This window comes from Olea europaea, unplaced genomic scaffold, assembly GCF_002742605.1.
Source record: "Olea europaea var. sylvestris unplaced genomic scaffold, O_europaea_v1 scaffold307, whole genome shotgun sequence".
NCBI lineage: Eukaryota > Viridiplantae > Streptophyta > Magnoliopsida > Lamiales > Oleaceae > Olea > Olea europaea.
The window spans coordinates 917,464-936,434 of record NW_019249416.1 but is presented as its reverse complement, the minus strand read 5'-3'; the positions used below and the strand labels follow the sequence as shown (position 1 = coordinate 936,434).

Genomic DNA, 18,971 nt, shown 5'->3' with positions numbered 1-18,971 from the left:
TGACGGTAATTGATATTGTTAAAGAAGAATTAAAATTATTAAAAAGAATATATATGAATAAAATTTTATAAAAAATACAGGATGAGGTGTGATCTGTGATCCCTCCAAGCGTCAATCCAATACTTGTTATGGACCATGGCCACCGCAGCTGTTTCGAGGGGCAGGGCTCAAGCACCTTCCTGAAGAAAAGAATTTATAATTTTTTCTTTTTATGCTTGATGGAGGCTACATGAAGTTATATATAATTAAGTACTTCAAATAAAAATGAAAAAATGTATAATTTTTTTTTCTTTTTATGCTTAATAGAGACTACATGAAGTTATTTTTTGATTAATTTTTGGAGTTATAATATAATTATTAACTAACCATTATGATAAATTCATAACTAAGGGCATTGTTGTCATGCATATATATATATATATATATATATATATATATATATACACACACACACACCACCACCACCACAATTTTTATTTGATACACTACATTTTAATTACAATTAAACTCCCCAATTTTTGCTCATTATAACAATAATTTTCTTAACTTTTTTTTTCCCGTCGAATTCTTATCTTCAACCGTTCATTACTTCTCGCTATCATCGTCACCTATCGCTTGTCGCTTCCACCGTAAACTCACCATCTTATCATGAATTTCATCACCCCAATCGTTCCGTAAAGAAATTATTCACCATACTGTAAACTATTCTCTTCTTCCTTCCAATACACGAGCGAGTGCATATGAGTGAGAGAAGATTGAAATAAAAAGGGTGGCAGATTTTGGTCCATTCCATGTTAATCCAACCCACCCTCTCCACATCATTTCTACGTAAACCACACTATTTTAATCGGTTTCTCTAGTGAGCGCCCTTTTCAACTTTATTTGATGTTTTCATCTAATTTCAACATAATTTTACTCAAGGATTTGTGGTTTGCATATTTATTTGCATGTGTTGGTTTTGAAAATTAAAATTTTCAATTGTTTTTGTTCGTGGGTTTAGAGATGGCGGAAAAAGATGAAGCTATGGAAGCTCTTTGAATAGGGAGGCTGGGGATTTGGTAATCAACTCTTTTACTTCATAAATTTTCTTTGTATTTTATACTTTTTGTGTTGGTTTCAACCCCCCACCCCCTTCCTTTTTCGATGCAGAAAAGTGATGAAAAAAAGGTTTCTTGTTGGGTTTGATAACGGTTTGTGATTTGGGGTGATGAAATTCATGATATGATGCCGATTTTGTGGTGGAGGCGGGAAGCGGCAACAAAGGTGGCAACTGTGCTGGTGTGTTAATTTGGGTTGGGTTGGGGGTGGTGGTGGATGAACAATACCTTTTTTAATTTGGATTTGGTAATCAACTCTTTTACTTCATAAATTTTCTTTGTATTTTATACTTTTTGTGTTGGTTTCAACCCCCCACCCCCTTCCTTTTTCGATGCAGAAAAGTGATGAAAAAAAGGTTTCTTGTTGGGTTTGATAACGGTTTGTGATTTGGGGTGATGAAATTCATGATATGATGCCGATTTTGTGGTGGAGGCGGGAAGCGGCAACAAAGGTGGCAACTGTGCTGGTGTGTTAATTTGGGTTGGGTTGGGGGTGGTGGTGGATGAACAATACCTTTTTTAATTTAAAAAAAAAAAATTTTGGGGAAGGGGGGGGGGGATGGCTTTTTTATTTTTGACCAAACCTTTTTTTTTTTTATAATTCAAATTACCAATTTTACCCTTTTAAAATTGATTGAAGTCAATTTTTTGAGTTAACTAACGGTCAAACTAACAAAAACCATTCATTTGGACTTTAGGTATGAGTTTTTGAATAGTTTGGTACTATGCTTGCCACAAATTAAATGTTTGGATATAGTTTGCATAAAAGTAAAAGATTTGACATTGTGATTACAATTTTTTCATAATTTTATTGGACACGAAATTTATTCACTGAACTCTAAATGAATTTTGAAATACTATTAATAATAACTTTAAAACTTCTTATTCTATTATGAAAACTTCACATACGAAGTCTTCAATTGAAAGATGACAAGGTAACTAATGTATCCTAGTCATTCTCTGAGTTCAAGACAGTGAAAGAAGAGTGAATCGAGAAAGTTTAAAATACTATTTTCGAAATCAACTTTCATGAATAATAACTTTAGAATTTCTTAATATATCATTAAAATTTCATTATGTGAATATAAATAAATTACTTTTATTCGATTGCTTTTCTATTCTTACTTCAATTTGGAGATTAAAAATCCAATTATGAAAAGCAGAAAGAAATAATGTCTTTGGAATTACATGAGAAGGCATATGTAGTTTCTTCTTATTCTATTAGGATACAAACAATTGATTGAAATTATAGTGAATTTATAGAATTGATTTCTCAATAATATCCAACAATAACATTTGAAGTTACCTATAAACATTCAAACAGATTTTTCCTTTTTATTATAATTCTTTTTTCAGGTGTTATACTCGTCTTTGCTTAGACTATGTCGAGCCATGAACCTTTACAACTCTACTTGTTTGATACCTTCATTAGAAAAAAAAAACCACGTAAAAAATTAAGCTTCCATTTGGTCCAGATTTTGATAAAATTACAACTTTTAAATCACATATTTCAACTACACATTTTACGAGATATACCTCATATTTTACCCCTTTTTTTAATCAAAATTATCAAAAAATATAATTTTTAACTCCATCAAACATGAGCTAAAGAGCATGTTTGTCTAATAAAAAGTAACACGTAGAGTTACTTTTAAATAACTATTTGTCTTTGAATATGATTGAGTGATTTATTTTATTCTAACAATTAAAAGATTTATTTTTTAAATAGTTACTCGAACCTTGTTTGCACCCATTAAAAAGAGCGTTTTTTATTTTTTTGGAAAAAATGAGTTTTGAAATAGTGATTTTTTTTAAGAATGTATGATTGAAAAATAAGAAAAAAATTTGGTTTACATACAATATATTTTATTGTGAGAATATGTCGTTGAAAATAAGTTTTAGCAAAAATATTATTTTTGAAGTATGATTGACTTATTCTGTTGTATGTCACTTGTCAGAGGAGGGACGATGACATAGTATTAGTCGTGACTATTGGTGTTGTCACCATCCTAACAACACATGCACACTAGACACAGCAGTGTTGGCCGCAAAGAAACACTTAAATTGGAGCAAAAGGAGCTCGGCAAACCTTAACCAAGAGAAGTGCATATAAAAACTGGAAAATCCTTTCTCATTTTTCCGATGTGGGAGCTGGGCTTTTACATAATAACAAGGATTCTTAAAATATATTTTATAAGCCAACAAGAAAAGGGAAAAGGATTCCTTCTCAAATAATTCAATTATTGCCTTCTGTTACGCCTCTATCTGAACCACTTCGGAATCTCTACCACCACACACTCTGATCTACTAGATACCCACCCGAAGTGGTTCCTAAGTGATCTCCCCAATGTTAACGATCTATTATCAAACTGCGAGACATAGACGATCCTGCTGAACTGACTGAAGCGCCCTCACTCATGACGCCGAGGCGAAGTGCACTCCGAGGATTTCTGTCAGAAGATACGCCACCAATTTCAGAAGGTCTTTGCCAAGATCTTTTCTGCCCCTAAGGTTTAAATTGATTTGACGTCTCCATGAGGCTAGTTGATGTGACTTATCAACTTTATGTCAACTCAACTTGTGAGAAGCAGTTACCCGCCCACTCTACAGACGTGGCTAATTGACGCCTATAAACAGACGCCTCATACCGTCAGATGTATACACGTGCTCCACATCCAACGGTTCATCTCACCTATAAATATCCAAGGGTTGACAAGAGGCAAGGGTAATGAAACTCTTACTAGATAGCACTCCATAACAAGCGTATCTATATTTTCTCCCCCCCTTTATTATTTTGTACAACCCATGTGTACTGTTCTGACCACCTGAACCTAACTTGACCGTCGGAGTGTATACGGCTGCCACCACCCCCTCTGGTCCCGGCCGTATGTGTCTGACCGTGCGTTGATTGTGCGCAGAGAAGAATACGTGAAGTAGCTTTCGATTGGCCACGTGGAAGGTCTAGTTTTCGAGGTCAACACCTTCAATCCTAACAGATTTCCAGCAGGGAAGATTGAATTGGTAACTTACCGTCACAAATTTTTGTGAGTATTATTATAAATAAATTGATAAATAATATAACCGATATTATCATGTTAATGAAGTATGAAAAGTAGAAGATAATACACACATATTATGCACATATATGGATGAATATTATCGAGTTAATCTTACAAAAGAATAGGAGGACAATATAAGTTTGGCCACCACAACTCGACGAGGGTCGTGTCATATCACGAGATATCACATCTATGGCTTCACACAAGAGCTAAAGAACGTTAACCAAAATATGTTCAAACCCGATTTCCTTCGAGAGCTAGCACAAGTCCATCAAAATTGATTCACAAGATATTTAGAGCCCGTTTGGCATAATTTTTGAGAAGTCAAAAAGTAATTTTTGTCGAGCATATAGTTCATTTTATAAAAGTATTTCTTTTAGTTATAAAAGTTTCTAGAGGAACCTAACTTAAAGTGGTTTCCTCTAGAAGAACTTTCAAAAGAGAAAATTCTTTAAGAGGTTAGTTTTCAAACATTAATTAAGGTAACTTTCGTAGAAAGTCCTTCTACAAGAAGTAGAAGCAAAAGTAGAAATCCTGACAAATGGACCCTTAATCAAATTTACTAGTTTGATGACTTCGATCCAAATTTATCTTGGTTTTTTCTTTGTTTCTCTACATAATACTTGCTTAAAATGTGCTGAGAAAATAATTAGGTCAATAATGGCTTGGCATATATTATTCCATAAAAAAAAAAAAAGTATTGCCATAAGAATAGAATATACAAACTGACAAATTCTTTCGGAATAATGCATACTTGTATTCTACTAACGTCAGATGATTTTCAAGCTTCTTAATCCTTATCATCAACTATTTTTAATTTGTGAAATTGTTATTAAAAAAAAAAAAACACCCATAAAAAGCAAATCTAAGCATAACCTTTTTTGCTAGAAGGAAAAATACCTCTCCACGAGAAGTACTTCAATACAACGATCCTATATGCATACATAGTAAGATCAATTGCTCAAATTACGATATCTTGAACTACTCAGATCATGATATCTCGTAGGTTGAGTGGGTAAGAGGTAGAAACAGAGGGGTGGGCAAGTTTGTTTGGCATTCGAGTTGTCGTAAATTGAGTCCCCACCCCATACGACGAAGTCCCCTTCTCCCCTACATCATCCTATTGTTCGGTTTCATTGCCCTTACACCCTACCACATGTTCATCCCACGACATGCCAAAAACAGTCCGGGTTGTGGATGCAGGGGAGACAAGTACAAATGAGATTATCCTTCGAATAACCTATATTGTGTTGGCTTGATATCTATCTAATCCGTACATTAGGGATTACAATTGCAAAGTAACCCGAGCAGGGACGGATTTAAGATTAATATTGGTAAACTTTGTATTTAGACAGTGAATCGGGTTAATCTAGAAAAATTCTGTAATGCAACATGTTCTTTGTCAAGGGTTAAGCCCACGAGCCAGATCTCTATTGGGTCTCGGTTAATTTCTTTTCCTTCTATAAATTCCAAAGAGCGAAGGCTGACCAATAATATCGATATGGTTTAATGACTAGACCCATGGGTTCCGTTGTCTCCCGCTCATATTGTATTTGGTTGATCATTGATAGACAAATATTTATCTGTAATAGAGACAAAGTCACAGGGACGGATTTAGAGAGGGACTAGCTAGGCAGTAGTCCTCCCCTGGCTGGTCCAATTAAAATTTTTTAGGGTAATTTTCTTTTTTTTTTATTATTTTTTTGTAAAAACAGATTTTTAATGAGTAAAATTTTTTTTTCTCGTATTAACCCGGCTTGAAATTTTTTTAGCCCAATCTTAAATTCAAACCTGGGTCCGTCCTTGAACCCAAGCAAGGTTTGGGGGGCTTGATAGAGATCAAACTGCAATAAACCAACATTGTCCAATAAACTTCCTCTAACACGTGTGCAATATATATAATTAAGTCAAGTTTTGACCTCTCTTTATTTCTTATGTGTATATTGTTCTGAACCTATAAAATATGCGAGTTTCTTCAGAGTTCTTCACTCCCCAAGGGCCAAAAGCCAACATTTTCCACGCTTTCAATGGCTAAGATTCATCCTCAGACATCGTCAAATTCTTCTTCAGATTTAGCTTCAGAAAGAGAAACATTTACTATATGGATGAAATCCCTTGTATTTCATGGAAATGGTTGCACTGTCTTTAATTCCAAAGGTCAAGTTGTTTTCCGAGTTGATAATTATCAGAAGAAATGGAGCAGTGAAGTTTTGCTCATGGATTCCTGTGGCCAAGTTTTGTGCTCCATAAACAGAAAGGTAAATTATCATTACAGTCAAACTCACTTATTTTCATGTAAGCGCTTAACGTCCAGAGGAAAAATCATTCATGCAAACGAACCCTAATTTGTTGTTCGAGTAAACATGTGAATCAAAATTACTTGTTTTTGCACAAGTAACATGACTAGTTCGTACAATGAAAAAGTATTTATATGTAATTTGCCGACCCTTAATTTATGGAGAACAAGTTTTATAATGAATCGCATCAGTGAAATTCATGTCTTTTTTTTTTTTTTTTTTGGGGGACAGAAACTACGAATTTTCCAAAGCTGGGAAAGCTATAAGTGATCGATTCTAAGGCAAAGGAGGGAAAACAATGGTTCGAAGTGCAAAGAAGTCCCAAAATTTTCAGCAGAGACATGACTCAGACAGACTTTTGGCTGAGGTTAGATGGAACTTATTTTGTTGAACATAAGTTACATTTTAAAGAAAAAGTAACTTTTAAGTACATCATGACATGCTAAATTTTTTCGACGCATTTGCAGGTGATGCAAAAGCAATCGACGGCCGGAGTTCCTTTGGGAGATGATGTATTAAGTTTAGTTGTGGAACCCCAAACTGATCAAATGCTTATAATGGCTATTGTAACAGTCTATGGTTTGATCAACGGTAGATTGTAAAGCACGTACATTGGTGTATATGTTCTACTGAAGTAGACAATACAACACAATGGCATACAAGATTTAAATTTTCTCGTTTTTAATGTTGTCGAGTGTTGTTCACTTTTCAAGGCTACACATGCATAAAAGCATATAAGATTTTCTTTTGTTTGATGATTGGTGCTAAATCTGCTCATATTTGATAGTTTTCCTTTCACCTTCTCTCTCTCTTCTTCTTCTTTCTTTTTCTATTTTTTTTTTGGTCGGATTTTGTTTATTGTGTTTTGATTTAAATGAACAACAAGCTTTATTGTTTTGTATGTATATGAATTTTGATTAATTATTAGTTATTTTACGCTCCTCTTCTTCAAAAGTCGTTCAACATCGAGTATCAATTCACTAAAGCACTTTCAAACTTTCACTTTTGACGACTTATCAAATAGTAAGGGGCAACAATTACAAGTGCTCATATTTTTTGGCATAAAATTATAAATATGAATATTACATTTTTTAAATTTTTTTTAAAAGAGTACATTATTGAAAGTGCAATAGGCAATATTCAATTTGCAGAATTGCAGATGAGGCTGATAAATAAGGGGAAAAAACCACTTATATTATAAGTTAAGCTATTATTTTCTAACGTGGGATAATAATTGAATATTTATTAGTTAACAGTTGAATGATTCATTTCTATGGCGTGTAAAATTCGAAATTAAAAAAAAAAAAAAAATAGTTAAGAATAGCACGTTATTTTATAGTAATATTTTTACGTTGTTGAATAATAAGTAATAATAGTTCAAGTCATAGTTGCGAAAATTTTGTCTCATCAAAACTTAAGTAATTTGTTAAAAGACATTTGGCTTTTAACATTATTGGCTTTGCGTTACGAGGAGAGTGGCATGCCATTCTTCTTCAAGGATAACTTAATAATTATAAAATATTAGTCACGATTTTCACATCCAAAAATATTTCTCAAACTTAGGATTTTTTGTATAGTATAGATACGAAAATAGATATTAAAAAAGTCGAGATTCAACATAGACTCCAGCGAGTTAAATTCGACCTAAAGAAACACATAAATGTTGGAGGAATGATATTATATGGTACAAGTTCAAACATAAAAAAATAAATCATATTCATTGTAGTGACATAGTTCAATCTAATTAATACCTAGTTCTAAAATGTTGGTAATCATCGCAAAAATCGAAGTAATCTTCTAAGTGGAATTTGATAAAATAAAGTCGAATTAAAGTGACAAACGTAGCAAAACAAAAATTCTTCTCATTACTAAACAAACTCTTTGGCGATAAATATGTATATGAATTTTTAAAAGAGAAAATACATCAATATATCCATTCCAACATTTCAACGGCTATAATAGAATTCGGCTACACTAACAGAAAATGGATGACATGCACTCTGACAAATCACTCACATTCCGGGTGGAGCCCACTTTTTTTAGAAATTTTTTATTCGCGCGGCCCCCACACACATGTGAGAGGGTGTCAACATTTCTGTTACCCATTTTTTGTTGCAGTAGTTTATTTCTCGATAATAATATATCTAAATTTAATTGAAATATGAAGAATAATCCCCCCCCGCCCCCAATTTCTATGTCATAATTTGGAAGTCCAACTCTGAGAAAATATAGATTAATTAATTAAAGCTAATAAATTATTTAGATATACTTATATTCAAAGGATCAAACAGATTGTTCTAACTGAATGACGAACTAATCAAGACTAGTGATTTATCTAACGCATAACTAAAATTATTGTAGTAACAGGAAATTAATTTAAACAGTGATTACACGATATAACGTGATAAATACAGAAACAAAATATCCATAATCCACATGCCATGGACAAATAGTTCCCTATATCGAAAAATGACACAATCATCTCAAGAAATTTTTAAATAAAAGATTTAAAATAAAATAAAATCAAAAACAATTAATAATTTCCCTCGTTTTTAGCTTTCTGATGTGTCGAGGAGTGGAACTAAACTAGCGATCTCATTCTACCAACACTTTTACGATCGCACCCGAACTTTTTTCATAAATCAAAATAAGAATTCTTTTGTTATTTTAACGACTTAATGCCATCTCTATGTGTGGAAAAAATTAAGCACTATGAACCAATCGTGCTTCTCTTTCTTTTCATAACGTATTTGACGTTTTTCTTCTAGTTCAAGGCATAAAATAATTTTCTTGAAGGCTTCTCTTAATTAAAGGAGAAGATTGAGTAATACTATTTATAGTGAAGACTACTGATTATCGTCATACGTGATATACACATGACAGATCGTTAATGTAGAGTGACTACCGATAGCTATCACTATGAATGGACATACCAGAAATATGAAGTTTACATCAATTCAAATAATAAATCTTGCAAAGATTTTTAAAAAGTAACATTTTTTAAATGCAAAGCCAAAAATTGACATGAAGTGCAATTTCCTCTATTTTTAATTTATAAGAAGACACAATCAAATGAAAAATATTCCTAAATAATATTTGAATTGATTCCAAAAAATCTCGAATTCTTTAAAGTTGTCTTTCCCAATAAAATGAAAATGATATTAGGAGATATAATATGTAATTAAAAGATATTTAAGAAAAAACTAATAAATAAAGGATTTTGCTAGTTGTTTCGGGATTAGATCCAGGGCTGAGATCGCGCCACCTCGACCCTGGATCTAATACATGTTTCCGTCCGTGTTTTTGCAGCAGAACCCATAAATAAATATGTCTCACACATATTTTCCCAATGTAATTGAAGCTCATACATAGGATCAAATCGATTAGATAGTCTTTTTGTTGTCCTCGTAAGGTCTAAATCGACACGTTACCCCTTCAACTCGTGACAAGTAATAAAATTTGTTTCTATTCTAAACAAAGCACATAGAGTTTAATCAAAAAATTACATATTTAAATACGTAAAATTACAAATACCAGAGGAGTTACTAATGCCAGGCTATTATCATAACAGTAGTATGCAAAATAACAGGTTGCAAATTTATTAATATTTGCTTTTTACTTTTTTTATTTATTAGTCATTAATGGGTAGGGATGTCAATTAGGCTCGTCAGCTAGGCTTGAGGCTCGGGTAGAGCCCCTTTTGGGATCAAGTCGAAAGCTCAGATCGAGCCTAGACTTTTTGGCTGAACAAAAGCTCAGCTCGATTCGGGCCCCAAAAGAAGCTAGCACTATTTTACTCGAGCTGAGCTCAATCCTTGAGTTTTAGCTCGCAAGCCTGCTTGATTCGGCTCGTCGACATCCATATTAATGGGCCTCTTTTAAGTTTGTAAATTTTAGAACCCATTAGCAATTTAGGTTCAGTTCTTAAAAGGGCAACTGAAAAATTACGTAATTGCGAGTTTTCTTTGTTTTTCCATCTAAATCGGTGTTCATACATGAATCAACAAGATTATAATTTAAAATCAATTTTTAATATTTTGTTAAAGCAACAATAATTAATCAATCAATTCGCAATGTTCTTAGGAATTAACAAATTTCAATCTCTTGTTTCTGCATTATTTCACGCTTCTATCTTCACAATTACGAGAAATCTTGATCTTGTAGCAATTCAATGAAAATAAGATGGATTTTGTACCAAAAATGACCTCTCTGATGGGGGCATTATTTACCTATGAGAGGATTGATTGCAAGTGAGTTTTATTAGTAAATTGACTATGGTATCTCGTTCTAAAACGCTTACCATCCATTAATGAAAATCATACCCACCAAGTTTTGAGGCAAAATAAATTTATTTTGTACTTGAGAAGGCGTGTTCTATTTTCACGTAGAATTTATGTGAGATTGAGATCTTACAAAAGAAAAAGTCAAAATCCGATCATTTATCGATGCCAAATTTTATAGTCTCGAATGTATTTTTCATAAGGCTAATGATGGGTTATGTTAAAAAAAAAAAAAAAAATTGAAAGTAAATTTGTTACATTTCATAAACTTGAGGGCAAAAAATGTAAATTTCCTAAATAATTGGTATAGAAGTATATTTATGATTTAACTAAAGTACATTAATTATGCTATATGTACATCCTGATGACGTTATGGATGATATTATATATGATGTGTGAAAATTTGTGTCATTGATTTGAACGAATGTTGTTAGAATCAATGGCTCAAACTCTATAGTGCTACAAAATTATGTTTCCTTCCAGTTAATGCTATTTGTGTTCTTTTTTAATTTCCCTCCAATTAATGCTATCAAACTTTATATTCTTGTTGCATGATTGTTCAAGATTTTCCTATAGAGTCTAGCATCGGGACTTTTATCTCTAATGCTTGACTAAGCTTAAAAACAAGAAAAAGAATCATACATGTTTAAATAAGCCTTTTTTTTTTTTTTTTTCAAACGAAAAGTTAGTTATTTCATAGTAACTATTACTTTACAGTCAAAATAAATACTATTTCTGATGAAGGTTTTTATTATGAAAATTATTAGTTTTCGATTAGAAGATACTACCTTTAAATTTAACTTATGGAAACTTCTCGTGACCAAATTTGGTTACTAAGACATGTACAAGTCGTCCTTGTTCAATTTAAAGCCTTAAACCTTCCACCTAGAGAATTAACTTTTTAAAAATTAATTATATTTCATTTTGATCAATTAAAAAATCTATTCATTTTATACGCGAACTTTTGAAGCTTAGTGAAACGAATCCTTGGTGACCAAAATTCTTCATATACTGAATGTGACATTGGATCTCTACATTTTTTTCATCCTAAATTTTTCATATATAAATGTAATTAATGTATCTCCTTCGTACATGATTTCCCCATAATGGCCACTTCAATTTATTTGGGCCGATAAATCTTCCAATATGCTAGTTTTGACAACAAATTTCATTGCTAGTTTCCGTCATTGTTAGTGCACTTTCTAGTGGTGACAAGTGATTCGAGGCTTCGAGCAGACCCCTTGGTGCTTGTGAGCAAGAAAAGATAAAGAAATCAATAGAAATTGAACTAAGCAAATGAAACATGAAGAAATTCAAACATTATTGTCTTAAAAGAATAACCCATTAAGGATCAAAAGTCACAACAACATTAGAAAAATGAAGCGATATACGCATGCAATAAAAAATTCCTCATAAAATATATTTATCAGATCAAAAAAGACATGTCTAAATTGTACATAATAGTCCCTATCAATTTTCAATTTTTCCTTGTATTTATAATCACTAACTTTTTACATATTTTAATAAGTTCACAGGGGCTGCCAAGTCCCTCACTGTAGAGGGCGGGTCCCACATGTAAGAAAAAAAAAACTACGGTAAGTCGTACTGTGTGTGTATCCTTATAGAGACCTGCACTTCAAGCATGATTGTTTTAATAAAGTCGTCATGTTGTCCTCATTAATTAAATTTCTTTTCTTCAATTCAATGAAAAAAGCAAGAATATTATATTAATCTGCATTCTATTAATAAATGATTAGAATCTTACAAGAAACAAGGAATTATGCAAATTTTTTGAAAACATCGATACGTGCTTTAAACTATATTATATTTTACATCTTGTAAATCATTTTGATAATATGTTTAGTACATTAATTTAGACCAAATATGATAGGATGAAATAATAGAAATTTTCAATTCCATGAGGTTCACCAATCTTGATTATTTTTGCTGGTCGTGCTCATGTACACAATGATTTACATATACACGATGTGATGAAATATGATTAAGTTAGAATTTAAAAAAAAAAAAAAGAGAGAAAAAAAAAGAAAAAAAAACCTTTTTCACTCTCTTTTTAACATTCCATCTGTATGTAAATCATTATATAACTCTATTATGTACAAGTAGTATTATTTTTATTTTTGTTCTCTTTTTCTATTATTTAAATAAAATAAGAATCTTTGTAATTGATATTTTATTTATGTCTTCATTCGCAGTTTCTTAAGAATTGCTATTCGAATTATGTGTGTTTTTTTAAAAGATTACTAGGGTTCACGGTTTTTGTTGGCTTTTTGATTATTAAATAATAATACTTCGAGATTTAATCTCAATTTCTTGTTGGTTATTCGACATTCTTTAAATCAACGCATGTTTGGCTTCTGGAATCCAATATTATTAGAATCAATGTGTTATATTTTTCTTCGTGCCACGTAAATTCTGCTTCATCATGAAACAATTAATAAATTTGTCACATGCATCACTCTTTTAAGTATGTCTACTAATTTATAGTCTAGCGTATTAAACAAAGAAATTGTTCTCCTACTTAAAGGGAATATGATAAGATTGTCCACTTGCTGATGTGACAGGAGAATCTTACTTACGATTATCTTTAAATGTGAGAACCTTGAATAAGTTTTTCTTCAAAGTAGACAAAATAAAATTTCTTACCGTGGACAAGAGAACAGGAGTGATTAAACGAACTTTAGTTATTGTTTGTTGTCGTAATCTGTTTATTTATTCATTGTATATTTGAAAGGGAGTTAAATGAAAATTGAGATTTTTAGATGGTCCAGACAAGAACAAGTCTTACCATGATATTTGCTTTTGTTGATGGAATATTAGAGGTATACGTCTATTAGTCGACCATACACAAGATTACCAAAATCTTGCGAAGGATTATGAAATTTTCCTTGATTTTCCACCTCATGAAGTTTGAATAAAAAAAAAAAAAAAATTTAGTGTATCTAACAACCATATTTTCAAAGTAATATATTTTCCAAAGTGAATTATTAGCATGATGTGCAAATTACAAAATTTGGAGATAATAATGTTACACATGTTCAAACTACCTCTACAATAACACGGATTTTTGTTTTTGGTTTCTTTTTTTTTGTTCTTTCTTTTTTAAGAAAAGTAGGGAATTCATTCAATGAAAACAACGTTAGAAGCAGAGGATGAGCGAGATTATTTCATTCCCTAAATATAATATAGCAAGAACCACATCCTCAAGAGTCAAAACTCTGAACGCACATCCTTAACCAGCTATCTGTCATCACATTTTGCAACTAAAATTTAAATATTGTGGCGTTTGATGAATAAAAGATCGGCCCACAGAGCCAAAGCCTCCACCTAGTGGCAAATGCGGACATTTTGAGTTAGATGAGTATAATCAAATTTCTAAGTTGAACAAGTTTATATAGAAAAAACATATTTTTTCTTAGTCAGGATCCTTAAACTGAAATTTTTAATTTACAGCATTATTGTAGCATACAATTCTACATTTTATTAAAAATCTCAACTTTAGTATAAGGTAACATCTTTCACAGTCATCGTTTCCCTTTAAAACACCACTTTTTTAATGACTTATCTTAAGACTGTCTCTTACATAAAAAAACATATCACGAAATATCTTATTTGGCAAACAAATTTAATTAATTTAAGTAAATTAGATCACATGATGAATAGTTCTGTAGTTAAAAATTAACCAAGTTTAATAGCTGTTTCATAAATATAATTTAGAAATAATTCAATTAATAATTATAACAAACACTATACAAAGTTTGACTTCAATTTCTTCAATCAGGGTTCCACGACATGGGAATCTGGTTGTCTTTCAACAAACGTTTCATGTCATGAAAGTCCATTTATTTCAGTGGGTTTGGCCAAAAAACATCGACGGACAACTTTTGGTGGACGACATAAAATCACTAAAGTTTAAGACATTTCTTTTGTCTCTTGGCATCAATTGGTCAAAGTTTTAATGACAAGGACTGATACCAAACCAGTCAATTGCCAACCCTCAACGTCTTGGCTTTGTTATTATTTTTTATTTATTTTCTAATATTTAAAACTTATTTCATTATTTTTCTCTATATTAAATGAAAAAAGACGAGAAAAAGATATGATGAGCCATTTTTTCTTTGTAGTATCCAATGTTTTATATTAAATAAAAGAGCGACAAATAATTGGAGTTATTATTAATTTTAGATTGTCGTTCATATGTCACCTAGAATATAAAACACATGATGGCTTGGCATCATATTTACCTTCGTCAATTTGTTTAAGATTCTACGCTCAAGAATATTTGGAGATATTAACACAAACGATTTCTTTGTAATTTCATTTTCTTGAAAAAAAAAAAGAAAAAGAAAACACTTACGTGTGGCTCATGTTTATAAACAAATTATAAATATTCAAGCTACTTTTTTTTTTTCGTACATGTACTGTTCACTTATTTATCACTAATTTTTATTTATTTATAATTTAAAAAGTTAATTCATACTTTCCAAACATGTTTAGTTGAAATTCAGGTTTTCTTCCAACAAGAAGAAACATATCAAATCAACCCTAGACAAAGGGCTAATAATCATGAAGTGGTGTCCAGAAATAATCAGTCAAAATGATTATAAATAGTTGATAGCCCAATAAAATTCGTGATGGAGAATATTTTTATGAGCAAGGTATTGCGACAAAAAAAATTAAGTCTTATCCTTAATTCATTCAAGTCCATGACATCACATTCAATTGAGTCACATATTTAGTGAATATTTCAAATTAATTAAATCCGGAGCAACTCAACAAGGTCATAATGGTTTTGGTCAATCACATTTTTTAACATGTTCTATCGATATCAAAGTACTCTTATAAACGAGAACCGTATTACAAGTAATAACATATAATATTTTTAAGTAATCTTCTTTTTTATCCAATCCATTAATTCCATTCCAGGCGAACCAACATAATAAGATACAAAAATCAAGGTAACAAAAAAAAGTTTCCCTCATGGTTCTAAATTTAAGAAGATGCCCTAATTATACCGGCCATCTTTAGCAACAACCCAATTTCCTCGAAAGACATGATTTCTTTCTTTCTTTCCTTATTATTTATTTATTTTTCATTTTCATGCAATATCTGCACATTCAGTTAAAGTCAGTCCGCATGAAGCACATTAGACCAATATAATATCCCATAGGCAGCTTTATTTCACATGTAAATAAACACAATACATCCCACAAAGTTTCATCACTCAATTCTCCTCAATTACATATTGCATAGCAAACACTCTAGAGTGAGATGGGGAGAGAAATGTGTGCTAGAATTGGTAGTGGATTCTGCAATAAAATAAGCAAGCCATGGAAAAGAATGGGAAAATGCATAGATGAAGCAGTTGCAAAGAGCATCATTGGGAAGTATTTCAAGTTAGAGGCAAGAAAGAGCTCTTTCATCAGGGAGTTGCGCGCCGGCACAGCCACATTTCTCACCATGGCATATATTATAACTGTCAACGCCACCATCCTCGCCGACTCTGGCGGGACGTGTTCGGTTTCTGACTGTTCTGTGCCTGTGAATCAAACTGCAAGTCCAGATTGCATGACAAAACCTAATGCAGGTTACCAGAACTGTCTTTCCAGGGTCAAGAATGACCTTATTGTTGCTACTGCCTTGTCATCTATGATTGGCTCATTTGCCATGGGCTTATTTGCCAACCTTCCATTAGGCCTGGCCCCAGGTATGGGCCCAAATGCTTACTTGGCCTACAACTTGGTGGGCTTCCATGGGTCCGGGTCCATTTCATACAAGACTGCTATGGCTGTAGTCTTAGTTGAAGGCTGTGCATTTCTAGCCATTGCTGTTTTTGGACTTCGGGCAAAGCTGGCTCGGTTCATCCCACAGCCAGTCCGTCTGGCTTGTGCTGCAGGCATTGGGCTTTTCATTGCATTTGTGGGCCTACAGGCCCACCAGGGCGTGGGCCTGGTTGGGCCCGACCCGTCCACATTGCTAACAATCACTGCTTGCAAGAGCACAGATCAAGTGACTGGGGAGTGCACTGGAGGGAAAATGCAAAGCCCAACTTTCTGGCTTGGCTCATTGGGATTCTTAATCATGTCTTATGGATTAATGAAGAATATTAAAGGTAGCATGATATATGGCATACTTACTGTTACATTAATTTCATGGATTAGAGGTACTAATGTGACAGTTTTTCCTAATAACCCACTTGGAGAATCAACTTATAAGTACTTCAAAAAAGTGATTGATTTCCATAAAATTAAGTCCACTGCGGGGATAATTAGCTTCACTAACTTCAACAGGAGCGAAGTTTGGGTGGCTCTAGTGACATTGTTATACGTAGATGTGCTAGCCACCACTGGTACATTGTATACCATGGCAGAAATTGGAGGCTTTGTAAATGATAAAGGAGGCTTTGAAGGGGAATACATGGCATATATGGTAGATGCAGGCTCAACAATTGTGGGTTCGGCTCTAGGAGTTTCCCCAATTGCCACCTACATCGAATCATCAGCTGGGATCCGAGAAGGCGGTCGAACGGGATTAACAGCTGTGATCATCGGAATATATTTCGGGTTATCATTGTTTTTCACTCCTTTGCTCACTAGTGTACCTCCATGGGCTATAGGTCCATCTCTAGTAATGGTTGGAGTGCTGATGATGAAAGTAATTAAAGATATTGATTGGAACAATGTTAAGGAAGCAGTGCCAGCGTTTTTCACCATGATTCTAATGCCTTTAACTTATTCCATCTCAAATGGAATTATTGGAGGGATTGGCATATACATTGCTCTTGGATTATATGACCATGTCGTGGGGTGGATTAAGTGGGCTATGAAAATGAGGAAAATGATGGCCCAGGAGCAAAATCAAGTATCAGCAGATCATAATCTTGAAATCATCTGATTAATCAAGATCAAATAATCTCTGTCTGATTTTCAAGTTTTAATGGATGCACAAGCCACCTTGAGAGATCATGATCATCAAGAAGTGGACATGGAAATAAATTAGGCACAGAAAACTGACCTTTCAAGGGCACTTGTGCATTTCTTTTCTTTCTGTAAGATTTTCGTTGTAAAACAAGAATTCAATGGGTGTAGGCTTGACGCAGTTTATTCGTAATGGAATTCTCCCATTTTCCAACTCGATTTCTATTTTATTTTTATCGCAGAATAAATTCCCATTAAGATAAAGTAACTGCAAACTGCGGACGTAAGGAAAAATGGTATACAATCTATCTAGCGCCAAACAACTTGAGAATTGGTAGCAAAAGAAGCAAGCAAGTTAGTTTCTTCCCTTTCCCAGGTGTAAAGTGCCACGATCCACACCTTACTACCCGAAAAAGCGCTACAATATCAAAAATTAATAAAGTATATATGGTTGGCCTTCAAGTCCGGAACAAGTTGGAGAGCATCACACTCACCGGTCCTGTAGGACCGAATTCCACAGCCAAGCAGTGCAAAACCGGGCTCAGTTTATCAAAAACATCGACACCATTACTTGAGACAACTCCAATACCACCCTATGCCGCCACCGGTCCGGTTGCTATGGATTTGGAAGAAGAAGGTCAAGAAAATACCCACAATATATCAACCACAAAGATCACAGAGAGAGGGGGAAGGAGCGGCCGAGAGAGAGAAGCTCACAAAGAGGGTTTTTTCACTCTAATGGAGGCCGAGAGAGTGAGAGGAATATATGCCAAGAATATTGTCCAAAAAAGGTAAGTTACAATTAGGGCTAAGTGGTGGATCAACAAACAAGGCTCGACTCAAATAATTGGGCCTCAACAATAATAATATAGCCTTCCAAGAAATGATGCGGGAATCGTGAGCAACACTATAAAATAGGTTACTTCGAACGGTCCATAACAAAGTGGATTATGTTGTCTCGTTAATTGTGTCGATGTGCTAATCAATCATTAGGCCGAGGCCGATTGATAATAAATAACCGAGGTTACATCATCGCCCGGGGAGGTCGTTTCACAACAAAATTGTCTAACAACCTCCACCTTGGTGTCAAAGGACCTGCAAAGAAAATTGTTTCCCATTAGTGACACCTCTAATAGAAAATAATAAAATTGGAAATCATTTACCTGTACCAATGTTTAGAAGTTCCTTGCAACTCCTAAACTTTGCCAGTGGCAGTACCTTCATCCCCATGTCAGATGGGTTATAGTGGGTATGAACTTTCTCAAGTCTTACTATCTCTTGAGATACTATATCTCTAATAAAA

The 18,971-nt window shown here is 33.2% G+C and overlaps 1 protein-coding gene and 1 pseudogene across 1 annotated transcript; both read left to right on the top strand.

Moving 5' to 3' along the window:
• The first annotated feature begins 6,164 nt into the window (after nucleotides 1–6,164).
• On the top strand, nucleotides 6,165–7,207 carry LOC111385036 (annotated as a pseudogene).
• An 8,561-nt stretch (nucleotides 7,208–15,768) lies between these two features.
• Nucleotides 15,769–17,882, top strand: LOC111385030 (adenine/guanine permease AZG2). Its single transcript, XM_023009394.1, has one exon. The coding sequence runs from the start codon at nucleotides 16,023–16,025 to the stop codon at nucleotides 17,643–17,645; it is 1,623 nt and encodes a 540-aa protein (XP_022865162.1). The 5' UTR covers nucleotides 15,769–16,022; the 3' UTR covers nucleotides 17,646–17,882.
• The last annotated feature ends 1,089 nt before the right edge of the window (nucleotides 17,883–18,971 follow it).